We start from the raw sequence: 12,452 nt of genomic DNA on the forward strand, positions 1-12,452 counted from the left end.
GGGCAGGGCTGCGGGAGCCGCGGGCAGCCCGGGATGCCCCTGTGCCCGGCGGGCACGGGGCAGGGCTGCGGGCGGCCCCGGCCCGCCGCGCTCCTCCTCGGCTCCGGGAGCTCCTCCTCCTCCTCCTCCCGCTGCCGCCGCCGCTCGTCCGGCGCGGGCGGTGCGGGCAGGGCCGCCCGGGCTCCGCTGCGGTGCCGGTGCCGCACCATGCGCGGGCCCGGGGCTCGCCCGGAGCGCTCCCGTCCCGCCCGCGGCCCCGGCGGGGGCGCAGCGCGGTAGCTCCCGGCGCATCCCGGCCCGGGCAACTCGCGGGCGAGTTCGGGCGCCTCGCCCGGCCCGGGGCGGCCGCGGGGGCCGGGGGCGGCCGGAGCCGGGGGCCCCCCGGCCGCAGCAACAGGTGCCGTCGGTCCGCGGCGATGGAGGGCGGCGAGCGGCCGGCAGCCCCCGCCGGAGCCGGGCCGCCCGCAGCGGGAGGGGCTCGGCCGCTCCCCGGCGCCGCTCGTGCCCTGGCCCGGCCCCGGCGCGGAGGAGGCTGACGGCGCTCCGGGCTCTCCCCGCCGCTCGCTGCTCTGCGGCTCCGCTCCGCCCGCTCCGGGATCCCGGCGCACCATGGACGCTCGCGGGTCCCAGCGCTGCCGCCTCGCCTAGGCTGAAGGTCCTTTACGGCTTTCCTTTCTGAATGATTAAGGGGTGTCTTTGGTGTTGGCGTGTTTACTGACTTCTGCTCGTCGGTGACTGACGGGCGCATCAAGTGAACTGTTCTTGATAGGCGATGTCTTTCCGGTAGATTTTTTTTCGTTGGAAAAGTCTTGGGGAGGGGTCGAGGACAGGATGAGCATGAAAGAACTCTTCCTTGATTACGTATCTTAATTTTGTTAGCAAAATATTTATCTGTACAAGTAAATGTCAAATCCTTTACTTTTTAAAATTATGTTTAAGGGATTGCTATGAATGTTACTTGCTGAAATTTGTTGACATAAATATGTTTCACAGCAGGAGAGTGACTGCAGTTATTAATCCTGATGTATTTCAGAACATTCTCCTGGGGATATAAGTTATCTGCAAAGTTATTTCACTTTTGATTATTATCAGTAGTATAAGGCTCAGCTTTATTAAACCAAACAGTGAGTAGCATATTTGACATAATTCTCTTTGTAGGTTGTCATAAGATGCCACAACTGTCCGGCTCAAGGAGAGCAAGACAGAGAATATTTTTTTCAGCTTATCTGCTTTTCAGGAGAGTTTTGTTTCATGCTATACATTGACCTTTCTAAGTTTTACTTTGGTTTGGTGGAAGTGCAGTTTTGCAAGCAGAGTTGAAGTTTGAGGTCTGTTCTCAGGCTGTAAAGAGCTGCAGGAGTGTGGCAGGAGGTGCCTGGCAGGGAGGCACAGCACAGAAATCCTGTGCCAGGGGAGAGCTGAGTGTGGCACTGCTTGGAAATGCTGCCTGCTTAACTAAGGAAGGACTAAAGGAGATGGGATCATTACATTGTTCTTTATGGAATTCTTTCCAAAAATTCACTAGATTCATATTCAACATGCACTGAAATCTGAAACTTTTTTTTAATGTCTTTTTAAACTTAATTTACAAATGGTAAAAAGTAACAGAGATGAGCTGCAGGCACTGGAATTGACAGAAGAGACATGGGGGGAGTTCTGCATCTTGTTTGCAGGGTTGTTTTCATCCGGGCGCAACTTTAATTGTCTGTGCCGTGGAACAGGAGCAGGACTCCTTGCAGGAGCTCTGATTACATCAGAGATGCACTGCAGAATTCAAAATACTGCAGCGGACACTGGGGAGGGGGGGAACAACACTTGCAGTGGAATTTTGTCTTGTTTCTCATGAGTTCTATTTCCTTCTCTCAGAAGGGCATCTTTAATAATTCTTTTCCCATTGCCTCGGAACCTGGCATCCTTCCTGAATTTTGGCTGCAAGTAAGGGCAGCACGGATTCCTAATTTGATTTCTTCACCAGACATAATGGATATCATCATCTTGTGCAGGACAGATTTTTGAAAATGTGTCCTCACTTATTTGCCATGCCCAACCCACCCCTCGGAGTCACCCAGAGCCCCTGCCCTGGGCCAGTTTTTCTGTGTCACTGCAGGTTCTGAAGGCAGAGCAATTCCCAGGTGGGTAAGGCAGGAGGGGACAGCCCTTGCCCCAGTAAGTGCACAGAACACGGGAGCAGCGATGCTCAGAGAGAAGGGCTTTGCCCAGGAGCAGGGCACACTGCCAGCAGGGCAGCAGGAGCCTGAGCTGGGCTTCAGCGGGTGCCAGGCACTGCAAGGGCAGAATGCTGCTCAGAGCCCAGGAGGGCTTTTACCACTGGCCTGACTCCGCCAGGGCAGAGCAGAGCAGAGGATTTCACTGTCACCGAGAGCCCTAAAGTTCACCTTGTTTAGTTCTGGGAAGGCTGGGGCTCTGGGCTGGTGTGTTTGTGTGACCTTGCATTGCTGTGTGCTCCTGAAGGCATTTCTCACCAGCTGTCCCCAGTGTCACCAGGCTGCAATGGAGGAATAAAGCAGCTTGCTTGGGCTTTCAGCTCAACAGCAAGGAGCCCTCCCATTAATTAGATCTCTCTCCTCCTAAAGCAATGCTGACCATCATTCTGTCGAGGCACCCTCAGAAGGAAAAGAATAAACACACAGAGAAATGCATTGGTTTATTTTTTCTCCTCTCTCCCTTCCTTCAAGTCAGGCCACGTTTATTATTGTCCTTTATCTCCTCCTACTCTTCCCCTGTAGATATGATGCTGCGTGTATCTGAGGCAGAGAACATGAAAATAACCCATGTGGAGCAGCAGATCCTACGTGGGATTTGCAGCCTTGCCAGCTCTGGTGATGGCAAAGCAAGGAGCAGCCCTTTCTGAGTGCAGCCACTCAGCGTGGCACACAGGGGATTCATTTGTCCAATTTGTTGTCTCACACAGGTCGAGGAGCTGGCAGTGAAGAAAGAAATCCCTTTCTCTTTGCTCTGCTCTTTCACAGTTGCTGCCTCAGGGTTACAGCGTGTGTCTGACACACGCACAACATTTACATTTCCCTCTCTCCATTTCTTCCCATTGTGTCAACTGTGGATATGCTGGGAGATCAAACCAGTGACAGGGATGAGCTGCCTCCTCATTTTTCCTGGCTGAGATTCAGAGGATAAGTTGTTGCTAACCAACATCATCTGGTATTACAGAAGGGAAAGTGGTTAACAGCTCCCACTTATCCATATCTTATATCAGTCATAATCTCCATTCTGTTTGGACCAGCCCTGCTTTAGGCATGGTGAGGCAGAAGGGAAAAGGCATTTTTAAATAAAACAGCAGTTGGTCTGGGAAATGAAGCCCTACACAAACATCCATCAGGCAGCCCTGGTTCCATTTCAAACCATGGCTTGCACTCCAGTGGCATTTCTTCTGCTGATCCATGGCAGGGGTGGGGCAAGATGAGCTTTAAGGTCCCTTCCAACCCAAACCATTCTGTGGTTCTGGATGAGTGAGGAGTCAGGAAATAGCTCTCCACCCAAAGCTGCCCTGTAAGTGTGCACAGAGCTGCTCTGCTCTGCCCAAACCCCTGGGAAGTTCAGGAACAGGACTGGGAGAGTTTTTAATTGAAGCATTGTAAGTGCCCTTGCAGCAAGGAGAGCTCTTAAACTGATGTGCAGCTGTGCTTTGAGTCCTTTGCTGTTGTGTAATCATGGGTTTTTCTTCTTTAATAGGTATGTGCCACTCCTGGTGTGGTTTATAACCGCAGCTTCTGAAAAGGAGGTTCTGTGGCTCAGCAAGTGGCCCTAGCAGGGGTTGTGTCCCTGGGGTGCCCATCCAAGGGAGGTGAGTGCAGCCAGGACAAGAACAAAACTCTACTGAGGCCAATCAACTGGAATATTTATTCCTTTCCTGTGAACCCGAGGCTAGAAAGCCAAAACGCTGGTGCATATTTAATGTCTCTGTATTGGACAATCTCCTTAATAAATAAACACTCTTGTCCAGTGAAACTCAGGGACTCATGCACTCGGCTGAGGCTGAGTGTGCAGATAAAAAGCCTTGGGGCAGGGCTGCTCTGCCTCCTGTGCAGGAGCAGATTCCAGGCTGACTCCTGAAGGGCAGTGACTCGGGGAGGCCACAGGTTTGAACATTTCCAGCTCCTGTGCTTGATACCCAGTTGAATTCTGTTCTCTCCACTCCCTGGACTTTACGCCAGTGTTGCATGAGCTGAATTTGAACAGGATTTTCCAAGCTGTCATTGGAAATGTTTGGCCTCTTACAATCAGAGGTAAGGGCAGCTTGGCTCAGTGTACTGCAAGGACAAAGCCCTGTTACTGCATGTAGGGTGTCAGTGATAACTGAAACAACAAGGTCTGCATGGAAATCCTGTGTTTCTGTGCAATCTTTTGTAAATGAGGCCATAAAAAGACAGTTGTCATGTCATTAATTGTGTATAAAATCTGTACAAATCTTCATGTGATCACCAATACAAGTGAGCTTTTTTCCCACAGGTTGTTTCCCAATGGCCTTTTAGAAATTAGTCTTGTACTAACTGGTTTTTATAAGTGTGTATTCACTGAATTACAACATAACTGACTTCTTTCTATATATTTCATGGGTGCTAAAATACTCAAAAGTTTTATGAGTAATACTTAAAAAAATTATTAAATTTAATTTTCTACAAAGCACACTTGAATTCTGTGTGCTCACAGATTAGTGTCACTAATGTGATACTGTCATCATTTTTATACCTCCACTCTGAACCAGAAACATCCTACCACATGAAGGAAATTTTCCTGGTTTCCATCTTTACCTACTGGGAACTGAGGCCTCTGTATCTGGGACAGGAGAAGCCTCCAGTGTGATGAACATGCCAGGCAGAGCTCCTGAACCTGGCACAGCCCCTGGCATGGGTCAGTGCTGCCCAGCTGGACAGACCCAGCCTGCCCAGAAAGGCCTGACCATGCTCAGCCACTGCTGTTTCCTTTCCAATTGCTCTCATCATCCATAAATGCTTTTGGGCTCCAAGCACTACACTTGCTCAAAACCTGAAAGCAGCCTGCCACTTCCTCACCCCCATGTCTGTTTTCTGTTCCAGAAGACACTTGCAGGAGCAGCGAAGGGATGCAAAGTTGTCTTCCAAGATGACTCTTATGCCTGGAGAGAACTCCGACTATGACTATAGCGCCCTGAGCTGTACTTCAGATCCTTCCTTCAACCACACGTTCTTTCCAGAGTCTGAAACCCTCAAGGGAGTGTTTTACCAAAGAGCCAGGCTCATCCATCCTCAGGAGGATCTCCTCAAAGGCTTCCACCCCGACGACCGCAAGCGTCACATCATCATCAACGTGGGCGGCATCAAGTACCTGCTGCCCTGGACCACGCTGGACGAGTTCCCCCTGACGCGCCTGGGACAGCTCAAGTTCTGCACCAACTTTGACGACATTCTGAACATCTGTGACGATTATGATGTGACGTGCAACGAGTTCTTCTTCGACCGCAACCCGGGGGCGTTCAGGACGATCCTGACCTTCCTGCGGGTCGGCAAGCTCCGGCTCCTGCGGGAGATGTGCGCGCTGTCCTTCCAGGAGGAGCTGCTCTACTGGGGCATTGAGGAGGACAACTTGGACTGGTGTTGTAAAAGGAGGTACCTGCAAAAAATGGAGGAGCTCACAGAGATTAGTGAACGGGAGGATGACCTCCTAGAAAATGAAACAACAGGTGAAACAGTAGAGGAGACAAAAATTGGTTTGTGCATGAGAAAGTTGCAAGACATGGTGGAAAGGCCCCAGTCTGGCCTTCCTGGAAAGGTGTTTGCGTGTTTGTCTGTTTTGTTTGTAACTATTACAGCAGTGAACTTATCCATCAGCACCATGCCTGACCTGAGGGAGGAGGAGGAAAAGGTAAGTTACCTTTCAGGATGCCAAGTGGTATGTGCTGGGAAGAGCAGAGCAAGTACAAGGTCTGAGGTTATTGACTTCAATGGGGATTTTGCAGCTGTATTTAGAGTGAAGAATATTTGAAAGTTACATGACTCTTCAATTACTCGTAAGAGAATTAACCATAGCCAGTTTTATGTCCAAAGAAAATTCTCTTAGCGTGCACTCTTCTGTATATTACCTTTAATGTTAGACTTTGTATTTAGAAAGCCTGAAATTCCCGAGCAGTATCTTCTGTGGAATAAGCAGAGCCTCTCTAAGTTTTGCATTTAGCATGTTCCAAGCTGCCAACGTGTTTCCCCATAGCAACAGCTTCAATTCCTTTAATATTTTGGGTTAAAAAAACCAACACAGAAGCCTCTCCTCCTGTCACCGCACCGACTAAAACAGTTATTACCCAGAGCCGATTACAAACTCCTGCTCTTTCCCGCAGGGTGAGTGTTCCCAGATGTGCTACAATATTTTCATTGTGGAGTCCGTGTGCGTGGCCTGGTTCTCCCTGGAGTTCCTGCTCCGCTTCATCCAGGCCCGGAGCAAGTTCGCGTTCCTGCGGCGGCCGCTGACGCTGATAGACATAATCGCCATCCTGCCCTACTACATCACCCTGCTGGTGGACACGGGCTCCGAGGGCTCCAAGAAGCCCAGCTCGGGCAACATCTACCTGGACAAGGTGGGGCTGGTGCTGCGGATCCTGCGGGCGCTGCGCATCCTGTACGTGATGCGGCTGGCGCGGCACTCGCTGGGGCTGCAGACGCTGGGGCTGACGGCGCGGCGCTGCACGCGCGAGTTCGGGCTGCTGCTGCTCTTCCTCTGCGTGGCCATCGCGCTCTTCGCGCCCCTGCTCTACGTCGTCGAGAACGAGATGGCCGACTCGCAGGAGTTCACCAGCATCCCCGCCTGCTACTGGTGGGCCGTCATCACCATGACCACCGTGGGCTACGGGGACATGGTGCCCAGGAGCATCCCCGGGCAGGTGGTGGCCCTGAGCAGCATCCTCAGCGGCATCCTCCTCATGGCCTTCCCGGTCACCTCCATCTTCCACACCTTCTCGCGCTCCTACCTGGAGCTGAAGCAGGAGCAGGAGAGGATCATGTACAGGAGAGCGCAGTTCTTGCTGAAGGCCAAGTCTCAGATGAGCAACGAGTCGCAAGGCAGCGAGGTTTTGTTCACCACTCTCTCTTCCGAGACTAGGGACAATGAGTGAATTTACCTTCCTGTTTCTCTTGCTGTCGTTGTATCAGAGTCCATCTTTTGATTCGCTCTGGAAGCACCTTACAAAGGTAATCCTCATATTAAAATGAAGAGAAGGGGCTCCAGCTGGGACCTGATGTGGTTACAGAGGTCTGTTATTATGCTGTTCCTTCTCCCCCATATAATGCATAGGGCAGAACTTTCACTGAAATCATGCAGTGGGATTTAAAGAATTAAAATTTCTCTGGCAACAACAAAAAAGAAGAGCAACATATAATTATGCACTTGACAGGCTGTTTTGCCATTTGTAATACACATTTTTCCAACCGAATCACAATGTACATAATCATTAAACAGGCGACCATTTTTCTTGTTCCTCTTGTATATAAATAATGTAAATACATCAGGATTAATGGCTGAATTGTCTCCCAGTAACACGCCTTAGAGGGTAATGGAAATAACCACAGATGTTTGTCCCATTGTGCTTTAAAAAACGTCACGTAACATTCGTCACTCAGCACAGAACCAGCTCCTTCTGTGCGAGTCAGCCCTAACCACAGCAGAACAGAAGAATCGAGCTGTTTATAGCCTAACCTTGCTAAAGATGTAAATACTCAGAGCTCACCAGCTTCAAAATTTTAATTGATGTTACAGCATTGATCCGATGCCATCGAATGCAACATTCCAAGGAGCAAAGCCTTGGAGTTTTGTAGCACTTAATGTTATTATAGGAGGTGAGTAGCTGCAAACCCAGTGAAATATGCATGAGGAGATGCCAGCCTTCCCCGCCATCTGTTCCCAGCTTCACTCTCCCTCAGCTCTGCGGGGAACTGGGAGAGGGCAGCGCTGCTGGGCAAACCGGGGCCACCCTTCCCACGAGCTGTCCCTGCGGCAGCAGCAGGAGCCCCGTGCCCGCGGGAAGAGGAAAATCGGATTGGAGTCGTGGAGGGGAGCGCAGAGAGCTCTGAGCTTCCCTGTCCTCCATCAGGAGGGGCTCAGCACAGGGTTCACTTCAGCTCTGCCGTCAGCACACACCTGCTGGCAATGGGCAGGGTTTGAAACCGGACAGAAAAGCAATGAGCAGCCTAAAGCACAGGCAGGTGTTGTTCATCTTGGTCCAGGCTCTGTCCTAGCACAGGGACACTCGGGTTTGGCACAGGTTCTGTGCACGTTCACCACAGACCCCCTTTACTTTAGAGGGACTGACCCTGGCTTGCAGAACAGCTCAGGACAAAAACTCCAGAACTCCAAAAACAATTAAATCCACTTGTTTGATTTCATGTGTGCTTAGAGGTAAAGAAAAGCTGATTTAAAGAGTTTCACCTATTTTCCACTCTTTTGCAGTAAAATTCCTTACTAGCAGTTAACAGCTTGGGGAATTTAGAAGTCCCCATCACACTGACCAGTGCTTCTTTGTCTTAATTTTCAGAAATACTATTTCTTATTGGCATTTCTGGAGCAGGTTGCATGAAATGTCAGAATGCATAATGGTTTATGGTTTAAATGAAGGCCAAGGACACAACATTGTCCTTCCAAAAAAAGTAAAATCAGTTTCTCAGTCTGTGCTGGTTGGCCAGACCTACAGCACGCTGATTTTCTGTGCAAATGTCTTTAAAATACAATTTGAAGCTGTTCTTATATGCTTGTTCCTGAAGGAAAATTCCAAAACTTTTAAAAATGCACTTTACAAATAATTAGGGCTCTAGCATTCTCCAGCCTGTGGTAGGGAAATGTGCCTGTGGAACATTACTGCAGAGTGCTAAAATACCCAGTCTAAACTCTTGGCAATTAAGTCTGTGCCAAAGCTGCAAATGAACCAGCTTTTCACTCTTGTTCTTCATCTTTAATTAGAGTTGGACAAAAAACAGGAACATCGTGACAAAAATTTCTTCTCCCCGTTTTTTTGAAATTTCAGAACTGTTTGATCATCTGGAGCATTGGCTCCAGCACAAGTGCTATGCATCTTCTACCTTTGTGTCAGCGTTCGTTATAAAAAGAACTGGTAATTAGATTAGTCCTGTGAGCAACAGTTGCTTATCTAAGAATGTGTTTGACAGGCTGAGCCATAAATAAGGAGCTTTACGTGAATATAGGGAGAAATCAAGACTTACCAAATAAAACCTAAGCTCATTTCCATGTTCTGCTAACTAATAAATGCTGTAGGGCCATCCATTTTCTCACTGTCTTTACATTAGTGCTCATTTATTTCATGTATCACTTAATTTTTTTTTATCCCACAACCGGAGCTTGATTCTAAAGCCCTTATCCAATAAAAATAAAATAAAAGCGTCACCCTGGAGTTGGGTGTTGGTTGAGCAGAAGGTGAAAGTTGGTTGAGCAAGGTGAAAGCACCTTGCGTGTTGCAGGCTGTGCCAGGGCAGGGGCAGGATGTGCCAGCCTGTGTGGGGCTGTGCTGGGCAGAGGGGCCTGTGCCCAGCCCAGGGTGTGTGACTGAGTGGCTGTGACCCCTCTGGTGTCAGGTTTTACAGGGGAACCATTGCTGTGGTCCTTGTGCTAATAAATCCAGCTGAGATGCCCTAAAGCACAGCATCAGTGTGAGCCCCACAGCTCAGTGTGAGCCCCAGAGCTCAGTGTGAGCACAGATTCAGTGTGAGCACAGATTCAGTGTGAGCCCCAGAGCTCAGTGTGAGCCCCACAGCTCAGTGTGAGCCCCAGAGCTCAGTGTGAGCCCCACAACTCAGTGTGAGCCCCACAGCTCAGTGTGAGCCCCAGAGCTCAGTGTGAGCCCCACAGCTCAGTGTGAGCCCCAGAGCTCAGTGTGAGCCCCACAGCTCAGTGTGAGCCCCAGAGCTCAGTGTGAGCCCCAGAGCTCAGTGTGAGCCCCACAACTCAGTGTGAGCCCCACAGCTCAGTGTGAGCCCCAGAGCTCAGTGTGAGCCCCACAGCTCAGTGTGAGCCCCAGAGCTCAGTGTGAGCACAGATTCAGTGTGAGCCCCACAGCTCAGTGTGAGCCCCAGAGCTCAGTGTGAGCCCCAGAGCTCAGCCCCAGCTGCTGGGTTCCATCTTTCCTGGGGCTCTTAGAGACCATGCCTCTCTGCCCTCTGTTATCTGGGTTTCTAATCAAACCCATGGCAGTGATGGCTTGGCTCAGAGCTGGCACTTTGCTGGGTCACAGCTGAGGGCTGCCACCCCTGTTTGGCTTTTCCCAGCGTGTGCAGCCACCAGGGCAGCTCCAGTGCAGGCACTGGTGCTTTGGTGGGGCCAGCAGGGCAGAGCCTGTCTGCAGCAGCAGCAGCAGGGCTGGCCCTGCTCTGATTGCTGCTCTGGGGCTCTGGGCAGCTGGAATCCCCCAGCAGGAGCTGTATCCCATGGATTAATGAAGTGATGGCTGTCCCTGCCTGTCCCCGGGCTCCCTCAGGGACCGAGGGCTGCAGGGTGGCACAGGGAGCAGGGCTGGGCACAGCTGGGCTCTGAGCAGGGCCACAAAGCAGCAGCAAAGGGAATTATCCCCCTGCAGGAAAACCCAGGCACGAGATTGGATAGGGACACCTCTTCCTTGCCTGCTGTTCCAAGAATCACAGTCACAGCTCTTTGGGACAGAACTTTAAAATATTTCAACAAAACATCTGTCAGATTCAGAAGAGAACAAAAAGGATCCATAAAAACTGAGAAAGAAAAGTCCCTGTTGAAAGCAGAATTTCCAGGTAAGGTGGTGCATTAAATTACTTTCCCTGAAATCCTTCCCTTGCCAACCTCCTCCTGCCTCAGCAGCACAGGGATGAAGGCAGAGGCACGAGGCTGCTGTAAGAGCACAGCAAAGAAGGTGCTGAAAGGAGGCACTGAAACCATTCTCATCGTGCTCACATTCAGTACAGGCCAAGGTCCTCCAAGTTCCCTGCAGGGAATATTTAGAGCTCATCTCCCTGTGACCCTTGCCAGTGTTCCCAGTGTAACTCAGTACCCCAGAGCAGCACAGTCAGAGGCTTCAGCAATGTCTCATTAAACAAAAACCTCCTGCAGGGCTGAGTCACGGGCTCCCACATGTCACAGGCACGTCTGGGAGGAAACCTGGTGTGCTCCACCAGCCCTGACCCGTGTGGGAAGGGTTTCACTGGTTGCTGCAGAATTTCACATCCCTCTTTGGGCTCTGCAACAGGCGGAAAACTGGAGTAGATAATTCTAAACCCACATAGAGTGAGTTAACAGTTTAATAATTAGAATTTGAATTAGAATAATTAGAAATGAAACAATAAAAGAAGTGTCAAATGTGACTTTGAAGACCACGACATCAATCCCTGCTCACACCAGTCGGTGCCATCACCCCTGCCCTGAGCAGCTGGCTCTGGCTGGGGTGTCACAGATGTCACCATTTCCACAGTCACTACTCACCGTTTACTACCAGGAGTTGGTACAATACTGCATGGCCCATTTTTTCTGTGTTAATAGTGCTGTTGGGTACCTCATGCAAGATTTGACAGTGGATTTAATATCTATCTATCCAAAAGATGACAGTGGTACCAAAATACAGGGAGGAAAAGATCCCAAGTCCCACGAGCTGGTGGATCTGGAGTATCCCAAACACAGAGTGCAGCCCACAGAATCCAAAAGATCTGAAGGCATGGAACTAGAGTCATTCATCTTTTCAGCAGGTGAATGTCACCCCTGTCAACAAAAACGCACCTCAGAAGTTCTCTTGCCACAGCAGAAATTGCAAACCACTGGATTTGCCCACTCACACCCTCTGTGGCATCTCAGCCATCCCATTCCAGCATCCCTCACCATCTCAGCCATCCCATTCCAGCATCCTTCACCATCTCAGCCCTCCCGTTCCAGCATCCCTCACCATCTCAGACATCCCATTCCAGCATCCCTCACCATCTCAGCCCTCCCGTTCCAGCATCCCTCACCATCTCAGCCCTCCCATTCCAGCATCCCTCACCATCTCGGCCATCCCATTCCAGCATCCCTCACCATCTCAGCCATCCCATTCCAGCATCCTTCACCATCTCAGCCCTCCCGTTCCAGCATCCCTCACCATCTCGGCCATCCCATTCCAGCATCCTTCACCATCTCAGCCCTCCCGTTCCAGCATCCCTCACCATCTCGGCCATCCCATTCCAGCATCCCTCACCATCTCGGCCATCCCATTCCAGCATCCCTCACCATCTCAGCCATCCCATTCCAGCATCCCTCACCATCTCAGCCCTCTTGACAGTAATGGACAGAGCCAAAGGAGGGTGGAGGCCAGGTTAGATGGCAGAAGTGTTCCCTGAATGGAAGCAGCTTGTGTGAGCCCTCAGGACAGGGCTCCTCTGTCAGTCACTCTGCAGAACCATTCCCCACTAATAAAGATACACTTCTACACCTCCAATAAAGTCAAGGAGAAT

General features: G+C 50.6%; 1 protein-coding gene across 1 annotated transcript; it reads left to right on the forward strand.

Annotated features, from left to right (window-relative positions):
- Window positions 1–488: 488 nt before the first annotated feature.
- KCNG1 (potassium voltage-gated channel modifier subfamily G member 1) lies at window positions 489–9,377 on the forward strand. The gene is made up of 4 exons (XM_058814679.1): window positions 489–655; window positions 3,709–3,820; window positions 5,073–5,877; window positions 6,347–9,377. Exons 3-4 carry the CDS (start codon window positions 5,119–5,121, stop codon window positions 7,115–7,117), a joined length of 1,530 nt encoding a protein of 509 aa, XP_058670662.1. The 5' UTR covers window positions 489–655; window positions 3,709–3,820; window positions 5,073–5,118; the 3' UTR covers window positions 7,118–9,377.
- Window positions 9,378–12,452: the final 3,075 nt, after the last annotated feature.

The sequence above is a fragment of the Ammospiza caudacuta genome, chromosome 15 (genome assembly GCF_027887145.1).
Source record: "Ammospiza caudacuta isolate bAmmCau1 chromosome 15, bAmmCau1.pri, whole genome shotgun sequence".
Lineage (NCBI taxonomy): Eukaryota > Metazoa > Chordata > Aves > Passeriformes > Passerellidae > Ammospiza > Ammospiza caudacuta.